Source organism: Oncorhynchus mykiss, chromosome 8, assembly GCF_013265735.2.
Source record: "Oncorhynchus mykiss isolate Arlee chromosome 8, USDA_OmykA_1.1, whole genome shotgun sequence".
Lineage (NCBI taxonomy): Eukaryota > Metazoa > Chordata > Actinopteri > Salmoniformes > Salmonidae > Oncorhynchus > Oncorhynchus mykiss.
The window spans coordinates 83,019,373-83,041,942 of record NC_048572.1 but is presented as its reverse complement, the minus strand read 5'-3'; the positions used below and the strand labels follow the sequence as shown (position 1 = coordinate 83,041,942).

The 22,570-nt window shown below is 43.4% G+C and overlaps 1 protein-coding gene across 2 annotated transcripts in view; it reads left to right on the top strand.

Moving 5' to 3' along the window:
- The window catches only part of mfsd14a2 (major facilitator superfamily domain containing 14A2), a 41,888-nt gene extending 21,014 nt beyond the window's left edge, over positions 1-20,874 (top strand). For both annotated transcript variants that reach the window (XM_036986536.1, XM_036986537.1), the window contains 5 exons: positions 8,359-8,430; positions 8,583-8,695; positions 16,220-16,317; positions 18,080-18,246; positions 18,643-20,874. In XM_036986536.1, the coding sequence (XP_036842431.1) occupies positions 8,359-8,430; positions 8,583-8,695; positions 16,220-16,317; positions 18,080-18,246; positions 18,643-18,855 (663 nt within the window). In that variant the 3' untranslated portion in view covers positions 18,856-20,874. The remainder of the gene's footprint in view (positions 1-8,358; positions 8,431-8,582; positions 8,696-16,219; positions 16,318-18,079; positions 18,247-18,642) is intronic.
- Positions 20,875-22,570: the final 1,696 nt, after the last annotated feature.

The window sequence follows — 22,570 nt, the reverse complement described above, 5'->3', positions numbered from 1 at the left end:
ACCTACCCAAACCAGAAACCGTGGCTAGATGGCAGCATTCGTGCAAAACTGAAAGCATTTAACCATGGCAAGGTAACTGGGAATATGGCAGAATACAAAACATTGTAGTTATTCATTCCGTAAGGCAATCAAACAGGCAAGATGTCCGTACAGAGACAGTGGAGTTGCAAATTAACGACTCCGACACGAGACGTATGTGGCGGGGTCTACAGACCATCACAGATTACAAAGGGAGAACGAGCTATGTCGCGGACACCGTCTTGCTCCCGGACAAGCTAAACCACTTCGCCCGCTTTGAGGATAACGCAGTGCCACCGATGCGGCCCGCTCTCGTTTTACGTGGCCGACGTGAATAAGACATTTAAACGCGTTAACCCTCGCATGACTGCCGGCCCAGATGGCATTCCTAGCCTCACACCAGCTGGCTGGAGTGTTGACATATTCAATCTCTCCCTATCGCAGTCTGCTGTCCCCACTTGCTTCAAGATATCCACCCAAGAAAGCAAAGGTAACTGAACTAGATGACTATCGCCCCATAGCACTCACTTCTGTCACCAACAAGTGCTTTGAGAGGCTAGTTAAGGATCATATCACCTCCACTTTACCTGACACCCTAGACCCACTTCCATTCCCAGTTCACCCATGACTGTGTGACCACGCACGTCTCCAACTCAATCATCAAGTTTGCAGACAACACGACAGTAGTAGGCCTGATTACCAACAATGATGAGACAGCCTACATGGAGGAGGTGAGGGTCCTGGTGGAGTGGTGCCAGGGAAATAACCTCTCCCTCAACGTCAACGAAATGAAGGAGCTGATCATGGACTTCAGGAAACAGCAGACGGGACCGCAGTGGAGAAGGTGGAAAGCTTCAAGTTTCTCGGCGTACACATCCCTGACAATCTGAAATGGTCCACCCACACAGACAGTGTGGCGTAGAAGGTGCAACTACGCCTCTTCAACCTCAGGAGGCTGAAGAAATTTGGATTGGCCCCTAAGACCCTCACAAACTTACAGAGCATTCTGTCGGGCTGTATCAACGCCTGGTACGGCAACTGCACCGCCCGCAACCGCAGGGCTCTCCAGAGTGTCGCGTCTCTTGACTGTGATTCAATTATGAGTTGCTATTTTATCAAATCGATTACCTAATGTTTAATTGATTACGTGATTTAATTAAACCATTAATAACCTGGGGCATCACAGAAGCATTAATTTGTATTGAGCGGTTATCTCCCGAATCCACTCTCTTAAAGATCTGAAATATCTTTATCAATAAGTCAATTATTAATCGTCACCTTATTCAGTCCCATTCTGATTGTCGTAAAGTACTTTATCTGCACAAATCCTGGCTAACAAGTTGAATCAGCAACACACAAATTGGCTTATTTATTTACTAAATACCTAAATCACACAATTACACATGTATGCATACGATAGATTATACATCGATTACTAATCATGTCATAAGTCCCTGGTGGGCTAATCCGATATGACGGCGAGTTACACAAAGGAAGGGGGTTGGGTTTGAATGAAAGAGCGGGAAGACTGAGGGACAAAGGGTTTGGGTCTCTATCGGACCATGAGAAGCTATGCTACCGTAAAGACAATCTTATGCATTCTAATAACCGCCCATTCGGAAAAGGAAAATGCAAGAGCTATATTTACTCTGAGCTGCTCTTCGATAAATGGATTGAATATGGAAGACTGGTTTACCCAGCAGAGATTGCCGTAATGTTGTAGAGCGGATACGTTAAAGTGCCCTGTTGATCTTAGGAGATTCTGTCCTTTCCTAGGCCACGTAGGTTTACAGCTTTAGCTGAGAACTCTACGTCTCGGATGTATCTCTTCTTTAGTGAATAATAGTTCTAAGTTCATACCAAGTTGCCGTAATCAGCTCGTGCTCTATTCTGGCTGCTCTATTCTAAATTAATCGTCACCTCCACGTGATCTGGTCTCATGTAAATTTCGTTAGAGTAGTTGTTGAACCATACACAACCACAGCTCACGCTGGGGTTTGCTTAGTCTAACGTGGATTGGGTCATGGGGGCTTTTGTACTGGGGAAGAGAAGGGTGTGTTTCATCCCTCTCCAACCAATGTCTGTTCACTTGGGCGTGGCCACTGAGTGAGCGTAAGTTTACTTATGACAACAATTCTCTCATTTTGAAGCTAAAATCACATTTCATCTTCTCACAAATAATTTCATATTTAAACATTTAATTTGCACAACAATTCCATGTGAATCTGATAACTAGAATGTGTAGACTTTCCAAGATACAATTTGTCATATCAGATATGTCCCAGACACCAACTGAAAGATTAGTGGAATCTGTGTGGGTAGCTTGACAGGTAGGATGACTGACAGTGAAGGTGAACAGGTGGTCACGTTTCAGGTGACAGAGGAATGGATGAGACTGAGGCAGGAATTCCTTTAACCATAAAGTGGTATATTTACTGAGTAGTCTGTGCTGCATAACATGTATCCAATCAAATTCATAATCAAAGATCAAATCAGATCATTCATTATTAACATAATTTATGGAGTTCAACCGTCCAGTTCATTAAGAAGTCGATCGTAATCATCCGTGAGTCATTTAGGCTCGTAACTAACTATTTATCATGAAAGAATACAAACAGTGATTGTTTATTCAATCTATAATCCCCATTAGTTTGGTATGAAAGTCGATCAGTTAGCAAACCAATGACGTTTCTCATTTCACCCTCAATTGTCTTCATGTGTACATATAATTAATTTCATTACATATTAACCATATCAATTGCATAATTGGCTTATGAGGATCCGTAGGGCCGTGATCATTTGACCATTCACATTACACTATGTTTGAAGCGTGCGCTCCAAGCCGCGCTCCGCGGTAATAACGATAAGCAATAACTGATGTACCGCTGTACTGTAACAGTCGGTGGATTCATGGACGCACAGAACTTCTGGATCAGACGGAGTTAAGGAAGAGAAAGCAGCGAGATCAGGCGATGGCAGTTTCCTCCTTTTATGGAGTTGAGATCTGTCGGACATTTCCACCTGACCTAATTAAAGCGCCCCTGGCCCAGCTGAGTAAATGGCAATGAATTAAAGGAGTATTCCACCAACTCCATGGGCCTTTTCTACACCAACTGACCTGACATATTCTTTAAGTACCAACGGACACTTTCAACTGGTTGAGAAAGGGAAATATTTGTCCATTCCCCAACCTTGTGATGTTTCCATAGGGCTTTCCAAGAGTCCATTCTGTAGAGTGGAGAGAAGGGGGGGGAAAAGTATTTATGGGGGGGGGGGGGGGTCATAAAACTCACCCAACAGGGAAATGTTATGACAAGAGGGTGGTGCGGTCTGCCCAACGCATCACCTGTCTGCCCTCCAGGACACCTACAGCACCCGATGTCAAAGGAAGGCCATAAAGCTCATCAAGGACATCAACCACCTGAGCCACTGCCTGTTCACCCCGCTATCATTCAGGCGAGGTCAATACAGGTGCATCAAAGCTGGGACCGAGAGACTGGAAAAACAGCTTCTATCTCAAGGCCATCAAACTGTTTATATAGCGATCACTAGCTGGCTACCACCCGGTTACTCAACTCTGCTCCTTCGATGCTGCTACCCTTTTGTACATAGACGTGGAAACACTAGTCACTTTAATAATGTTTACATACTGTTTCACTAATTTCATGTGTATATAATGTATTCTATTCTACTGTATTTTAATCAATGCCACTCTGACATGGCTCGTCCTAATATTAATATATTCTGTTCTTTTTACGTTCAGATTTGTTAATTGTTGTGAATTAGATACTAGCATTTCACTGCACCCGCAACAACATCTACTAAATGTATGTGACCAATAATATTTGATTTGTAAATATGATATTGTCAAGTTAAAATGTTATTTGTGTATGGAGTACAGGAGGCTGCTAAGGGGAGGACTGCTCATAACAATGGTTGCAATGATGTGAGTGGTATTGAGGTCACTTGTTTGATACCATCACATTAATTCCATTCCAGCCATTACTATGAGCCCGTCCTCCCCAATTAAGGGTCCACCAGCCACCTGTTGTATTGCTCAGTCCGTATATTTAAAGGTTACATTTAAATTATGCATCAGCCACTTTCCTGGATGATTTTTCATTCTGGCCAGTAGCTTTTCAGTTGGCGCTGGCCCAGTATGGTGCCTTTTTAAAAAAAAAATATATATATATATATATATATTACCCCTTTTTCTCCCCAGTTTCGTGATATCCAATTGGTAGTTAGTCTTGTCTCATCACTGCAACTCCCGTACGGACTCGGGAGAGGCGAAGGTCGAGAGCCGTGTGTCCTCCGAAACCCAACCAAGCCGCACTGCATCTTGACACAATGCCCACTTAACCCGGAAGCCAGCCGTACCAATGTGTCAAAGGAAACACTGTGCTCCTGGCAACCGGGTCAGGGTGCACTGCACCCGGCCCGCCACAGGAGTCACTAGTGCGCGATGGGAAAAGGACATCCCTGCCGGCCAAACCCTCCCCTAACCCGGACGACGCCCCATGAGTCTCCCCGGTCGCGTCCAGGCTGTGATGGAGCTTGGACTCGGACCCAGAATCTCTAGTGGCACAGCCAGCATTGTGAATTTACCAGTGTCAAGCCCTGCATATTTTTAAAGATGGCTAGTCATTTATTAGCCTGGTTCTGTATGGAATACAGGTACGTTATGGGACTGGTCAATATCATAACAAATCTGCCCAGCCAAATAATGTACTGGCGCAATCAACTGAAGTAGTTGGTAGCACCAGTGGAAAAAGTTAGTCTAGACCCCTAGGCCAGTCTGATTCTCTGTCTCTCTCACTGTGTCCCGAATAGCACCCAAATTATGGGCACTGGTCAAAAGTAGTGCGCTATGTAGGGAATTAGGGTGCCGTGTGGGACATAAACCACTGACTGACTGACAAATTAGATCCACTACCAGTAAACACTGAAAAGGCCCTTGTTGTGTTAATGAGGGACTACAGTAGTTAACAAAAGACCAGTCACAGCCCCTCTGGTGTGTTCCAGGTTGTGAGGAGGAGTGTGAAGAATGTGGAGAGAATTCCTCTGGAGAGACTTGCCATATAGTTAGTTATCTGTTGTTTGTCTGCTGAATGTGTTATGACAGTTGGAATTCAATTCTAGTCGTTGTTTGCAAACTAGTATCACTGCCCACAGAAATCTGTAGTATTGTGAAAACTGGAAGCATTTCCCAGTGAGGGTGGAGTTGTAGCCCTTTCCCTGAATTCAAAATCAACACTGCCTAGGAGGTAGGGTTTGATTTGGGATTCAGGGTCTGTGTATGTGAGCCTTTTGTCCGTCTACACTAACATGTACTATGTACATTACCTTCAGAGAGTATTCACACCCCTTCACCTATTCCTATTGTTGTGTTACAGCCTGAATTTAAAATAGTTTAAATTGAGATTTTTGTGTCACTGGCTTACAAACTACCCAATCATGTCAAATGTGGAATTATGTTTTTAGAAAGATTTCCAAAAATGAAAAGCTGAAACATCTGGAGTCAAGTCGGTTTTCAATTCAATAAGTATTCATCCCATTCCTTATGGCAAGCCTAAATAAATAAGTTCAGGAGTAAAACAAATATGCTTAACAAGTCACCGGTTGAATGTACTCACTGTGTGCAATAGTGTAGTGTTGAACATGATTCTTTGAAAGACTACCTTATCTCTGTACATATAAAATGATCTGTAAGGTCCCTCAGTCGAGCAGTGAATTTCAAACACAGAGACCAGGGAGGTTTTCAAGTGTCTCACAAGGAAGGAAACCATTTGGTAGATGGGTAAAAATTAAATAATATCCCTTTGAGCATGGTGAAGTTATTAATTATACTTTGGATGGTGTAACAATACACCCAGTCACTACAAAGATACTGGCATCCTTCCTAACTCAGTTGCTGGAGAGGAAGGAAGGAAACTGCTCAGGGATTTCACCGTGAGGCCAATGGTGACTTTAAAGCAGTTAGAGTTTAATGGCTGTGATAGGAGAAAACTGAGGATGGATCAACAACATTGTAGTTACTCCACAATACTAACCTAAATTAGAGTGAAAATAAGGAAGCTTGTAGAGTACAAATATTGCTAAAATATGTATCCTGTTTGCAATAAAGTAAAAGTGTAAGAAATGTGGCAAAAAAATAAACTGTCTTGAATACGAAGTGTTATGTTTGGGGCAATACAACACATCACTGAGTACCACTCTTCATGTTTTCAAGTTAGGGGTGGCTGCATCATGTTATGGGTATGCTTGTGATCTTTAAGGACTGGGGAGTTTTTTTAGGATAAAAAAGAAACAAAATAGAGAACCTGGTTCAGTCTGCTTTCCACCTGACACTGGGAGATGAATTCACCTTTCAGAAGGACAATAACCTAAAACACAAGGCCATATATATATATATATATATATTGTAATTTGTCTTATTTTGAATTAAATTATTCCAATTATTTATTTATTTATATATATATATATATATCACACACTGAAGTTGCTGACCAAGACTACATTGAATGTTCCTGAGTGGCCTAGTTATAGCTTTGACATAAATCGGCTTGAAAAATCTATGGCAAGAGTTAAATGACTGTCTAGCAATGATCAACAACCAACGTGACAAAGATTGAATCATTTTTAAAAGAATAATGTGCAAATATTGTACAATCCAGGTGTGCAAGGCTCTTGGTGTTTTCACACTTGGTCGTGCCCCCGAATCAAACTGAACTGAGACCATCTCGGTTCGCTTGTTTCCGGAACCTGATTCCCTTTTTTTTAGGGCAATGTGAACACAACGCTCCCCATGTTCTCTTGTCATTTTTTCCTGCACCACACACACGACTACTGCAACACCCTATTCCCCTGCCATAACCCCTCACATTGGTGCCACAGAACAGAGATGGTGTGAATGTCTGCAGAAAAAAAAGTGTGTTGTTTTTGAACATTGATTAGCGTTTGGATGCCATTACAAAATATCTGTACAGTTTTGTACTGACACAATGTTCAGATTATTTGTTTTCAATATGTGATCTATAGGCAAAGAGCTTCATACGATGTTTATTGATTGTGGGTTTGTATAATGTGAGAAGATTGTCACAACACAGGGTACAAAATCAACGTCAGCTCTTAAAGGGGCAGTAGTCTATATGTGTGGGAGGGGGGAAAAAATACTGCATTTCATCTTCAGTATTCTTCTGCTATTTATTCTATTACCAATAATATTTACATGTTAATATTATTCTGATTTTAATTGTCATCTTTCCAAGGTGCATTGTGCAGAAATCGCTCCGTCATTTCCTGGTTGCAAAACTTCTGTTTTGCCTAATTTCAGTTTGGCAAAACAAGGCAATATAGTGTAAACCGCTGTGAAATATATTTTCCATTGGACAATTTAAACAGCTGTGAAGTATTATTATCCATAACCAAAAATATAGTATTTTCAGCTGTTTTTGAAGCTGGTGTTCAAAACCGAATGTAAAAGACGCAAAAATGAAACGGAAGCATAGAAATGGCGCACATAGAACAGATCTACTGCTTCTTAGACTTGCATTCAGTGAGTGACTTATCTGTAACTCACATTTCTATGTGTATTTAGTAAGGTCACCCAAAAAGTTACACATTGCAGCTTTAGCTAAATGCAATCTATTAGCTTCTAAAATGTAGGTACAGTATCTAGCTGTCCGAAAACACGTTCTGATGGAATTGCTTGGCCTCACTTTGTTAAAACCCAGAGTGCATTGAGTGACTGTTCCTAAAGTAGCAATGTGATTGCATGGAGGACTCAGGCCAAAAAATAGTTGAAGTGAACTGGAAAAAGAGTTCAGTCCTCATTTGAAAGGGCAGTGTGACTACCAAGTTATTTTGCTTTTACCCCAGAGTTCTCTTTAAAGATGACTATATGTTAAAACACCCTTAGACTTACCCAGGAAGACTCCGTTGTAACTGCTGCTAAAGGTGATTCTAACATGTTGACTCAGAGGTGTGAATCATTTGTTGATTTGATTTCTGTATTTCATTTTCAATAAATGCCTAAACATGTTTTCACTTTGTCATTCTGAGGGTATTTTGTGAATTCAAGCTGTAAAATAACTAAATGTGAAATGGGTCCAAGGGTTATTAATACTTTCTCTCCCCCAGGTCTCTCGAACCTGTGTCTTCTCTCTCCCCCCAGGTCTCTCGAACCTGTGTCTTCTCTCTCCCCCCAGGTCTCTCGAACCTGTGTCTTCTCTCTCCCCCCAGGTCTCTCGAACCTGTGTCTTCTCTCTCCCCCCAGGTCTCTAACGCGTCTTCTCTCCCCCCAGGTCTCTCTAACCTGTGTCTTCTCTCTCCCCCCAGGTACAAAGGTTCAGTTCAGAGACAGTAGCTGCCTTCATAGCTGTGGTGGGCATCCTCTCCATTGTTGCTCAGGTTGGTGACTTTTGACACTCGTTGTGGTGTTTTTATACTTTTCGTATCAATATTCTGACTCACAATAGGTCCCAGAGACAGAGTTGACATATCTGTAATGAACGACTGATTGGCTGATTTTGTTGGACTACCTGCAATGTTCCCTTTGTCAGACGATGGTTCTGGGGATTCTGATGCGCTCCATAGGGAATAAGAACACTATTCTACTGGGCCTAGGCTTCCAGATACTACAGCTGGCCTGGTACGGCTTCGGATCTCAACCATGGTCAGTATCAGTACCTTTTAATATACTATCACTAACCCTAACATACTGGCCATAACTAACCCTGACCCTAACATACTGGTCATAACTAACCCTGACCTTCACCCTGACCCTAACATACTGGTCATAACTAACCCTGACCCTAACATACTGGCCACAACTAACCCTGACCCTAACATACTGGCCACAACTAACCCTGACCCTAACATACTGGCCACAACTAACCCTGACCCTAACATACTGGCCACAACTAACCCTGACCCTAACATACTGGCCACAACTAACCCTGGCCCTAACATACTGGCCACAACTAACCCTGGCCCTAACATACTGGCCACAACTAACCCTGACCCTAACATACTGGCCACAACTAACCCTGACCCTAACATACTGGCCACAACTAACCCTGACCCTAACATACTGGCCACAACTAACCCTGACCCTAACATACTGGCCACAACTAACCCTGACCCTAACATACTGGCCACAACTAACCCTGACCCTAACATACTGGGCACAACTAACCCTGACCCTAACATACTGGGCACAACTAACCCTGACCCTAACATACTGGCCACAACTAACCCTGACCCTAACATACTGGCCACAACTAACCCTGACCCTAACATACTGGCCACAACTAACCCTGACCCTAACATACTGGCCACAACTAACCCTGACCCTAACATACTGGCCACAACTAACCCTGACCCTAACATACTGGCCACAACTAACCCTGACCCTAACATACTGGCCACAACTAACCCTGACCCTAACATACTGGCCACAACTAACCCTGACCCTAACATACTGGCCACAACTAACCCTGACCCTAACATACTGGCCACAACTAACCCTGACCCTAACATACTGGCCACAACTAACCCTGACCCTAACATACTGGCCACAACTAACCCTGACCCTAACATACTGGCCACAACTAACCCTGACCCTAACATACTGGCCACAACTAACCCTGACCCTAACATACTGGCCACAACTAACCCTGACCCTAACATACTGGGGGATAGGGAAGAGAAAGTAGTCCTGATGCTCTGTGTTAGTGGTTAGGCCCCGGGAGAGAGAATAGTCCTGATGCTCTGTATTAGTGGTTAGGCCCCGGGAGAGAGAATAGTCCTGATGCTCTGTGTTAGTGGTTAGGCCCCGGGAGAGAGAATAGTCCTGATGCTCTGTGTTAGTGGTTAGGCCCCGGGAGAGAGAATAGTCCTGATGCTCTGTGTTAGTGGTTAGGCCCCGGGAGAGAGAATAGTCCTGATGCTCTGTGTTAGTGGTTAGGCCCCGGGAGAGAGAATAGTCCTGATGCTCTGTATTAGTGGTTAGGCCCCGGGAGAGAGAATAGTCCTGATGCTCTGTGTTAGTGGTTAGGCCCCGGGAGAGAGAATAGTCCTGATGCTCTGTATTAGTGGTTAGGCCCCGGGAGAGAGAATAGTCCTGATGCTCTGTGTTAGTGGTTAGGCCCCGGGAGAGAGAATAGTCCTGATGCTCTGTGTTAGTGGTTAGGCCCCGGGAGAGAGAATAGTCCTGATGCTCTGTGTTAGTGGTTAGGCCCCGGGAGAGAAAATAGTCCTGATGCTCTGTGTTAGTGGTTAGGCCCCGGGAGAGAAAATAGTCCTGATGCTCTGTGTTAGTGGTTAGGCCCCGGGAGAGAGAATAGTCCTGATGCTCTGTATTAGTGGTTAGGCCCCGGGAGAGAGAATAGTCCTGATGCTCTGTATTAGTGGTTAGGCCCCGGGAGAGAGAATAGTCCTGATGCTCTGTTTGTGTTGTCTTATGGTGGTTACTGTTAGGTGAGGCTGCAGTGAAGAGAAGTTGAATCCAGGCCAGTTTAGTCCTTGCTCTGATATCTCTGTGAGGAGGATTTCCCTGTTTCCGCCCCCTGACCAGTACACTGGTCTGTTGCATGCTTCCTCTCTGGAGTGTGAAAAGACTTTGTTAAAGATTCACCTCAAATGAAAAGTAACTTTTTCTATAGTGATGTTACGGTGTGAGCTGAGGGTTCAGGCGGTGCGGTGTGAGCTGAGGGTTCAGGCGGTGCGGTGTGAGCTGAGGGTTCAGGCGGTGCGGGGTGTGTGTGTGCGCGCACAGTTTCCTCTCTTGCCACGATTATGAAGATGGGTGGGGGGGGGGGGGGGGGGGTGTGCGCGCGTAGGGTGGTGGGTAGATTTTGTCATTGACAGGTAAGACTGTCTATTTCAGCAGCCCACATTGGCCGGTGGTCACACAGCGTTTTGGACAAGGAGAAAAAAGTTCACCCAAAAGTTTATCCACGTGTAGAAGTTGGTTTAATTGACAAGAAATGCTACCAAAGTGTGACTTTGTCCTCGTTTCTTTACCAGCTGCATCGTTTTGGTCACACGCTAAGTTGTTTTTCAATGTTACTTCGAGTTTGCTGCAATTTTCTGCCGCCGGGAAGACGCCTGTCAGATTTCTTTCATCGTAGACAAACGAGTGCCCAAGTTACCACGGTAATGGCCTTTCCCTTAAATTAAGAGTCAACCGTTTTGAATGTTATATTGTTTTTGTGCATCTCTGGTCGATGTTCTACTGATTTAATTTTTTTCCCCCGGGGTCATTTCATGTTTATCTGAGCTAGTGCTGTTCATGTTATGTGTATCTGTTCCAGCAGGAAGAAATTAGTCCGGTATGACGTTGCATTTCGAAAACGCCGCTCTCACTACACTGGAAGTTAATAGGAATACGACTTTTAGAATGCAGAAAAATGATCATGTCAGATTTCAATACTGGCCAAGTCATAATGCTGGAGGTTTTCTTCTCTCCAATGAGCCATTGATCATATTTTGTTTATATATTCCTACCTCGAATTTAAAAAAAAATATTAAACAGAGGGTCGAACACATTTCTCCTATTTGTCTGCCTCTTCAGTCCAGGGTGCATTGCATGGTAACCGTTGTAAATGTCAGACCCCACTCTGTGAGGCACATCGATCTGCAGGTTGAGCAAGTACATTAGTGTCTAATTTGAGAAACGGAAGCTTGAGGACTTGTGAGGTACAAGTCCTCAAGCTTTATTAAATAGAACCCGCAAAACACCCGTCTCAACGTCAACAGTGAAGAGGTGACACCAGGATGCTGGCCTTCTAGGCAGAGTTCCTCTGTCCAGTCTCAATGTCAACAGTGAAGGGGTGACACCAGGATGCTGGCCTTCTAGGCAGAGTTCCTCTGTCCAGTCTCAACATCAACAGTGAAGAGGTGACACCAGGATGCTGGCCTTCTAGGCAGAGTTCCTCTGTCCAGTGTCTGTTTTTTTTGGCCATCTTAATCTTTTATTTTTATTGGCCAGTCTGAGATATGGCTTTTTCTTTGCAACTCTGCCTAGAAGGCCAGCATCCCGAAGTTGCCTCTTCACTGTTGACGTTGAGACGGTGTTTTGTGGGTACTATTTAATGAAGCTGGCAGTTGAGGACTTGTGAGGTGTCTGTTTCTCAAACTAGACACTCTAATGTACTTGTCCTCTTGCTCAGTTGTGCACCTGCACCTGGGCCTCCCACTCCCACTCCTATTTCTATTCTGGTTAGAGACAGTTTGTGCTGTTATATGAAGGGAGTAGTACACAGCGTTGTACCAGATCTTTGTTTTCTTGGCAATTTCTCACATGGAATAGCCTTCATTTCTCAGATCAAGAATAGACTGAAGAGTTTCAGAAGAAAGGTCTTTTGTTTCTGGCCATATTGAGCCTGTAATCAAACCCACAAATGCTGATGCTCCAGATACTCAACTAGTCTAATGAAGGCCAGTTTCATTGCTTCTTTAATCAGAACAAACGTTTTCAGCTGCGCTAACGTAATTCCAAAATGGTTTTCTAATGATCAATTAGCCTTTTTAAAATGATAAACTTGTTTTAGCTAACACAACGTGCCATTGGAAGACAGGAGTGATGGCTGCTGATAACGGTCATTCGTTCTACTGTCTGAAAAGGTACAGAACTGATGCAGCAGTTTTTTTGTTTGTCTGAAGTTTTCTATCCTCTCTGGACCAGAGAGCTACTGTAGCTGTGTTCTATGCCTGTAAAGGGTTGCTGTAGATATTTAAGTTAACATCTTAGGTTGCTGGTCGTTCGGTTGCCAGACGTGACAGTCGTTCAGTCTTTTTGTTAGCTTGTGCCACTAGAGATTCTGGGTTCGAGTCCGGGCTCTGTCGCAGCCGGCCGCGAGCGGGAGACCCGTGGGCAGTGCACAATTGTCCCAGTGTCGTCCAGGTTAGGGGAGGGTTTGACCGACAGGGATGTCCTTGTCCCATCGTGCACTAGCAACTCCTGTGGCGGGCTGTGCGCAGTGCACTCTGACACGGTCGCCAGGTGTACGGCGTTTCCTCCGACACATTGGTGCGGCTGGTTTCCAGGTTAAGTGGGCATTGGTTGGGTTGTGTTTCGGGGGACGCACGGCTCGACTTTCGCCTCTCCCGAGTCCTCCGTACGGGAGTTGCAGCGACGAGACAAGACTGTAACGGCCAATTGGATACCACAACATTTTTGCGAAAAGGGGTAAAAAAAAAAATGTATCTACTCGTCAGCTTAGAGCTCTGAACTAGGGTAATATATTAGCCCTATCACTCATTTTGTGGCAGGGAAGGCACTGTGTTGATTAGTAATGTTCAGTTCTAGAACTGTTCATCTGTTTTTACTATTGTATCTAAATGATTTATTTTAACATGCATTGGTTAAAAGACGCAGGTCCCAAAATTAAATTAAGCATGTCCTTAAATTAAGCAATATACCCCATTACTTCATACTAGTAATACATGCTCATTCGTTATATTTTTGGGGGTGTAATAATGGCAAAAAATATTTTGGCAGATTTTTTAAAAACAATCCGTGGCTGGTCTCTTTTAAATGTACCTGGTGGACTGAAGTTAATTTCCCACCGTGTGTGTGATGACTGCTACCTGACCCAAGCCCGACGGACGCCAACATTATACATCTGGATTAGGGCTGGGTAGGGTCTGTTTTTCATCAATATCTAGGTTCCGGGTAGGGTCTGTTTTTCATCAATATCTAGGTTACGGGTAGGGCCTGTTTTCTCATCAATATCTAGGTTACGGGTAGGGCCTGTTTTCTCATCAATATCTAGGTTACGGTTAGGGCCAGTTTTCTCATCAATATCTAGGTTACGGTTAGGGCCAGTTTTCTCATCAATATCTAGGTTACGGTTAGGGCCAGTTTTCTCATCAATATCTAGGTTACGGGTAGGGCCAGTTTTCTCATCTATAACTAGGTTACGGGTAGGGCCTGTTTTCTCATCAATATCTAGGTTACGGGTAGGGCCTGTTTTCTCATCAATATCTAGGTTCCGGGTAGGGTCTGTTTCTCATCAATATCTAGGTTCCGGGTAGGGTCTGTTTCTCATCAATATCTAGGTTACGGGTAGGGCTCTGGTATCACCAAATTGATCACTAACGTTTTGAAGCTGAGCCATTTGCACGTGCTCTGCTGCACAGTGCATTCATATCTGACTAAGATCATAACATGGTGTCAGAAGTGTTTCAACCTTGTCAGATATAAAACCGGATAGATAATTTCACAGAAAATAATGTTCCTTGAGTTTTGTCAGAGTTTTGATTTAAAAAAATAGCTAACTGCTCATGTCTCGTCATTGAGCAGGCCAAGTGGGGCTGTTGCTCTGGCTACTCACAGACCCAGAGCTGCCATTAGCAGAGTGCATGCAGGGCGAGCTGCCTGTGCACAGGGAGCGAGTGACAGACTGAGAGGCCATCTAATGGATGTACTAACAGAGGAAGTGGTTTCGGGCAGGGCCGGACTTTAAATTTAGCAGAAACGATCAGGCCTGGGTATGGTAGAGCCTGAATGTCACGAGCATGGGTAGGGCTCGGTCTTTAAAATTCCACGCTTGTGTGACGAGGTGTGTGTTGTCTTGTCTTTGGCTATGCCGGATTAAGTGATATGACATGCTATTCTATAAAATAATTTATCCGTAATTAATATTACCTGATTGAACTAATCATGTAAATGTAATTAACTAGAGAGTCGGGGCACCACAAAATAATATTTATAGAGCTGTTATCTTCTGAATAAACTCTTAAAGACCTCGTAACATTTCACATCAATAGCAGTCAATATTAATCGTCATCTTAATTCAGTCTCATCTGAAAGTTGTAAATTCTTGGTTATCTTCACATACCCTGGCTAACAAGTTGGGTTTAATTATTTATTTACTAAATACCTAACTAATCACACAGAATTACACATACACATAATTAATCATAACTTGATTTACAAATGATGTCATAAAGGAAAACGTCCCTAGCGGGTGAAACAGATATGACAGCTTGTTACACAAAGGAAAAGGGGCTGGGTTTGAGTGAAAGAGCGGGAAGACTGAGGAACAAAGGGCAAAGCTGTGCTATCAGTTTTTTGTAAATACATTATTTTTATTTTTGTACCTTTTATTTAACTAGCCAAGTCAGTTAAGAACAAATTCTTTATTTTCAATGACGGCCTAGGAACAGTGGGTTAACTGCCTGTTCAGGGGCAGAACGACAGATTTGTCAGCTCGGGGATTTGAACTTGCAACCTAGTCCAATGCTCTAACCACTAGGCTACCCTGCCGCCACAGTATCTTATGCATTCTAAATTACCGCACATTTGGAAAGGATAATGCAATAAATACTCTGAGCTGCTCTTCGGTAGGTTGGTGGTAGATGGAAGGCCGTGTTGCCCAACCGAGTCCTTTGTCCTTTGAAGAATGTCACTGTGGATACTTTGTAGTAATGTCGTTGTGTGGTAGATGGGATACTCTGTCTGTTCCTTCCTAACCTGCTTTTGCAGCTGCTGTTGCTATCTTAACGGCTAGGAGGTATCACTTCTGTAGTGAATAAGAGTTCAAAGTTCATACCATTCACAACCAAAGCTCACGCTGATGTTGGCTTCGTTCTGTAGTTATTATCTGAACCATTCTGACATCGGACCGTCGTCCTCACTTCCTCGGAACAGGAGATTATATTGTCGTCAAGGCTTTATATAGGAAGGGAGAGGAGGGCGTGTTTGAAAAGTTTTATAGCCCATGTCCCTTCACAGGGGCGGGCCACTGATTGAGCAGAGCCCTACCTTATGAAAACCCAAATCTCACATTTTAGAAGCTAAAATCACATTTCATCCCATTACGAATAATTTCATATTCAAACATTTAAATTGAACAACAATTCCATGTGATTCCGATAACTCTGATGTGTAGACTTTCCACTGTAGAGTTTGTCATATTATTGATGAGAATGTCTGACAACCGAACTGACATCATATTCATTAAGTACCACCGCATATGTTCAATTGGTCAGATGACCAGAATATAGTTAATTTCCCTCCACATTCTGACGTTCCCAGAATCTTTGTTAACCATAGGTTTTGCAAATGTAACCTCAGTGGGGTAGAGAGAGGAAAAAGGGGGCAAGAGGTATTTATGACTGTCATAAACCTACCCCCCCAGGCCAACGTCATGACCGTGTGTAACGATGTGTGTGTTCTCTCTCCCATCAGGATGATGTGGGCAGCAGGAGCGGTAGCAGCCATGTCTAGCATCACGTTCCCAGCCGTCAGTGCCATCGTGTCCCGCAACGCAGACCCTGACCAGCAGGGTAAGCTAATGCTAGCAAAAACTGTATTAGCCTCAATATGAGACTGCCCAATCGTAAATTGAGATCTGAAATGTTATACCAGATCACGTACAATGCTTAGTCTCGTACACTTGCTCTCAAAATTGCAACCTAAATATTCATCATTATTCAAGACGATTGTAGTGAATATGTCAGTTATATGGGGAAACGCAGTAGCGGAAGGTTGGGCTGGGCGATATGCCCCAGATATCATATTGCAACATTTTTGACGATATTTTTATTTTTTTATTTTATAATAATAAAAGTTCTATGTTTTCTGAGTAGTTTGTGGAAACATATCGAATATCGGTGATTTCAACGAGGCTTGTTCTCTCCTGCTTTGTTTTATACTGTTCAATATTAAACTTCAACCAAATTTTCCATCATCAGAATAATTATTTTCCTCTAAACAGGTTTCTATCCAACTTTTTTTTTTAAAGCGGGTAAAGTACATGTCACGACAGGCCTGATGGAAACAGCAAATTTGTCTGTAAACTTTCCAAATGCTGACAAGACAAAAAAATACACGCTTGACAAAGTGGTATCTTTTTTTTTGTGTCGGTAAGATGTGTTATTGAGAGGTTGAAACACCTTTATCCACACATGTTGATATAATAACCATCATATCGAAGTAAACCTGGAGTGACACGATATGTTGTGTGGTTCTTCCTCAGCTTGGAAGATGTTCTGTTTATACCGTATACTTTTCAATACGTAACACAAATTAATGTCTGTTTTAGGGTGCTATGCCACTACTTGCAGGCAGTGGTGGAAAAAGTACCCAACAATCATACTTGCGTGAAAGTAAAGATACCTTAATGGAAAATGACTCAAGTAAAAGTTACCCAGTAAAGTTATCCAGCCCTCTTACTGCTGGTAGAAACAGACCCTCTTACTGCTGGTAGGAACAGACCCTCTTACTGCTGGTAGGAACAGACCCTCTTACTGCTGGTAGGAACAGACCCTCTTACTGCTGGTAGGAACAGACCCTCTTACTGCTGGTAGGAACAGACCCTCTTACTGCTGGTAGGAACAGACGATTACTTATCATTTGAGTTTGTTTACTCAGTTATTACATGTATTTTACATGTAACAATCCAAACATTGAAATAACGGTGTATATAGAGTAAAAACCCAAACTGTTCCATGCATCAGTACTGGTAATAAGTGAAATAGGGTTTACCACCCAGCCCTAACTGGAAGTGCATCTTGGCCTCCCGGGTGGCGCAGTGTTTTTAGGGCGCTGTACTGCAGCGCCAGCTGTGCTATCAGACACTCTGGGTTCGCGCACAGGCTCTGTCAAAAACGGCCGTGACCGGGAGGTCCGTGGGGCGACGCACAATTGGCCTAGCATCGCCCGGGTTAGGGAGGGGTTGGCCGGTAGGGATGTCCTTGTCTCATCGCGCACCAGCGACTCCTGTGGCGGGCCGGGCGCAGTGCGCGCTAACCAAGGTTGCCAGGTGCACGGTGTTTCCTCCGACACATTGGTGCGGCTGGCTTCCGGGTTGGATGCGCGCTGTGTTAAGAAGCAGTGCGGCTTGGTTGGGTTGTGTATCGGAGGACGCATGACTTTCAACCTTCGTCTCTCCCGAGCCCGTACGGGAGTTGTAGCGATGAGACAAGATAGTAGCTACTAAAAACAATTGGATACCACGAAATTGGGGAGAAAAGGGGGTAAAATAAAAAGAGAGAACAAAAAAAAGAAAGTGCATCTTGATTGAATGGCTTTGTATCCGTCTCCTAGGTGTCGTCCAGGGGGTGATAACAGGTATCCGTGGTCTGTGTAACGGGCTCGGCCCGGCCTTCTATGGCTTTATATTCTACCTGTTCCATGTGGAGCTGACTGATCTGGACGCTGTAGACAGCCCTGGCAAAGAACCCAAACCTAACATGGCCAACCCTGCTGATGAGGTGAGACTATGGAGGATAGAGGACACACACATACACACACACACACACACACACATGGCCAACCCTGCTGATGAGGTGAGACTATGGAGGATAGTGGACACACACACACGGCCAACCCCACTGACGAGGTGAGCCCGTGGAGGAGTGTATTGGACAGGACTGAGAGACAACGGTATAGGAGTATATATTCAGACAGTATTGATATCATGGCGTCACTCACCTATAAGAACATGGATGTCTCAGCCTTCAGACACTCCATTCATAATCTCCTACCTACTGTACATCTGACTGAAGGGACTGTTGTTGGGCACTTCGCTAAAACACACACATCCCCCTTTTTACAGAGACCCTCCCTATTAATCATCAGTTTCTCTGCCCCTCTCTCTCTTCCTCCAGAGTTCCATCATCCCTGGCCCTCCCTTCCTGTTCGGGGCGTGCTCCGTACTGCTGTCTCTGTTAGTAGCCCTGTTCATCCCAGAGCACAGTGGCCCGGGCGTCCGGCCGGGAGGCTACAAGAAACACAACAACGGGACCCAGAGCCACTCACACAGCCCTCCCAGTAGTGGGGCCGAGGGCAAGGAGCTGCTACTGGATGGCAGCTGTGTATAACACCAGCCTGGGGGCACAAACTCCACACTTGCTCCCCCTGAGCCCAAACAAGTGAACCATTACTTTCACACATGTACCCAGATGAGTGACCTCTTCTTCGGGCAGGGAAGATGCATGTGTGTGTGTCTGAATACCTAGTGGGCTGTGGTTTATCTGAAGCAGCTGAGTTGTGTGTGTGTGTGAGTGAGAGAGACTCTCTTGGTTGAGCTGATCTCTGCCCTGAGAGTCTTGACAAGCAGGAAGAGGATAAAGGAGGTGGGGATGTAGAGTTCGTGCCAGAGGACTATGCACACTCATCTGTCCCACATGGGCAGGGTCTGGTTGGAGTGAAGGTCCAAGGTTATCTGAACTGTTACTAAGCTCTGTGTGATGTATTTGTCCAAAATGGCACCCTAGTCCCTATATAGTGCACTTCTTTTGACCAGGGCCCACTAGGGAATAGGGTACCGTTTGTGATGCAACCAATGTAGCCAAGCAACCCACTCTGACAACAACTGTTCTTTCCCTTAGAGATTGAGTCAACAACACAGTTCTGCTGGCCAGTTTACAAGCTACCAAACTTCTGTTGTGACTGATTTTATTGTCTTAATATGGCAGATGAGAAAGCAGGTCTTCCTCTGTGTGTCCAAAGCAGGGAGAGAAGTTACTGTATGCCTCCAAAATGGCCCCTATTCCCTTTATAGTGCACTACCTTTGACCAGCCTCTGGTGCACTATAAAGGGAAATAGGGTGCAATTTGGGAGGCAAACACTGTAGAACTTGAGGAGAGCCTCTGAAGATCCATCTAAGAACCACTACCCATCCAGATGGGGACAGCACAATAGACATCAACCTTAATAATGATTTTTCCAGAGGTTCAAGTCCCTAACATTTGACTGACCAACCTCCCATTCCATTGAATATCACATTTAACTGAGTTGTGTGTAAACCACTTTTAGTTTTTCAATGTTTACCTTCCTGTCGTCTGTTCCGTTAGATTAGCAGACAGTACACGACCTTTTGGGTTGGATATGTTTCCTGTGTTCATCACACACTTAAGGCTAGTTGTGTTTGAAGTTTTTATTCCAGAGAAATGTTGCCTTGGAAGTGACTTTGTCTTCATATTAATATATTACAACAACCTGTATGAAGACTGTTGTCTGACTGTCTGAGGTGGGTCTGTAATTGTTGCTTTCGCTGCTATTGGAGCCTTGTTCTCTAATTCTACTCCTCACAACCCTCTTCGATGTGAGTCTAGGCACAACCGTAGTTAACACACAGACTGGCATGACTTTAGTTCTGTTAACAACTGTAGTTAAAACAGACTGGCATGACTTTAGTTCTGTTAACAACTGTAGTTAACACACACTGGCATGACTTTAGTTCTGTTAACAACTGTAGTTAACACACACTGGCATGACTTTAGTTCTGTTAACAACTGTAGTTAACACACAGACTGGCATGACTTTAGTTCTGTTAACAACTTTCCCATAGACGGTTTCTGGTTCTTTATTCACAAAGTGTCTTGAGTGCTGATCTAGGATCAGTGTTGCCTTTTGGATCATAGTGGATATGATTTATATGGTCGGGGGACATCCTGAGCCAAGATCAGCATTCCTACTGTAAGATACTTGGTGAATAAGTTTCCTGATCTGTAATGTTTATCAATGTGAGCACTGATATAGTTAATAAAACGGTCTGTAGTAATATTACGTTCAGTAAAAATGTATATCATTTGTTCTGCGGTAGGATAGTAGGTTTAAATATTGTGTGGCATTAGACAAGGCTGCAAATGTGGTTTTAGCTCCCGTGTCTGTCCGTCTTTGACTGCAAAGGTGTTGCAGATACTACTGTAAATCTTTGCTGTTGTACTTTTGAAACAATAGATTTGTTGTTGTTGTAAATGAGCCTCAAGTGCATTGAAATAACCAAATAGAACTGATTGATGTCAAAATGTTGGACATTTTCAGAATTTCTATTTAGTCAAATTATTAACTGTTTTGTGCCAATATTTAAAAATAATAAAAAACTCAAAGGGGTAATATTAAAGTATTAGAACATGAAGGACAAACAATACAGCATCAAGACACTATCAAACACTACAGCGTCAAGACACTATCAAACACTACAGCATCAAGACACTATCAAACACTACAGCATCAAGACACTATCAAACACTACAGCATCAAGACACTATCAAACACTACAGCATCAATACACTATCAAACACTACAGCATCAAGACACTATCAAACACTACAGCATCAAGACACTATCAAACACTACGGCATCAAGACACTATCAAACACTACAGCATCAAGACACTATCAAACATGTATCAGTCTTCCTGCAGCAGAGCCATCCTTATGTGTGAGGGTGCGTGTGCATGAGGGATATAAAATGTCAGTTTCCTTTTTCATGATCACAACGTTTGTTTTTGTTAATTTGTTTGACTATTTAAACTTTTTTTTTTGTTGTTGCAAAGTTTAAGTGCTATTTTTGAAGAGCTTTTAACACTTAGATGTTCCAATGTTTTTATTTGTGGTTTTCTTCAACATTTTGGGGATTTATTGAATCTTCAGCTTTGCATTTAAATACTTTTTAATTTCTCAACGGTCAGTTCGATTTAACAATAAGCTGTTCATTTTGGTGAATTTGTATCAATAGATGACATCACTAGCATAATTGAATGTTCTCAGCAATCCCTGTTGTTATGCCAACCAAACATACTATTTGTAATTTCAACTGGGTTAGCAGTGAGGCCATTAAACTTCTGCTCTACCTGTGTGTCCCGACTGGCACCTTATGGGCCCTGGTCAAAAGTAGTACACAACATAGGGAATAGATATGCCAATGCTCCAGAACATATTGAATTGGACCAACAAACACACTTAAGGACAGTACAGCCAATGACTAAGATCCTATCTTAATAATTACAATTGATTCTGTACCAGCCACAACACCATTTACAGCTCAAACATGTATTTCAGTCAATGTACAAACATTTGTTTACTTAACGCGCGTGTGTGCACAAAACCTGAGGAAAACCTTCCTCATATTGAGTTGGACCTCCTTTTGCCCTCAGAACAGCCTCATTTGGTCAGGGCATGGACTCTACAAGGTGTTGAGTGTTTCACAGGGATACTGACCCATGTTGACTCTAATGCTTTCCACAGTTGTCAAGTTGGCTGGATGTCCTTTGGGTGTTGGACCATTCTGATACACACGGGAGACTGAGTTTTTTTTTTTTTTAACAGCAGTGTTGCAGTTCTTGACACAAACCCGTGCGCCTGGTACCTACTACCATACCCTGTTCTAAGACGCTTAAATATTTGGTCTTGCCCATTCACCCCCTGAATGGCACACATACACAATGCATGTCTCAATGATCTCGAGGCTTAAAAATCCTTCTTTAACCTTTTTCCTCCCCTTCATCTACACTGATTGCAGTGAATATAAGAAGTGACATCAATAAGGGAGCATAGCTTTCACCTGGTCCCTCTGTCAAGGAAAGAGCAGGTGTTCCTAATGTTTTGTACACTCAGTGTATGTTAAACGGAGATGGGATCCTACTGGTCTGATTGCTACAGTCGTGTGGCGCAACTATACTGAACAAAAATATAAACGCAACTTGCAACAGTTTCATAGATTTTACTGAGTTGCAGATCATTTAAGGAACTCACTCAATTGAAATAAATTATGCCCTAATCTATGAATTTCAAATGACTGAGAATACA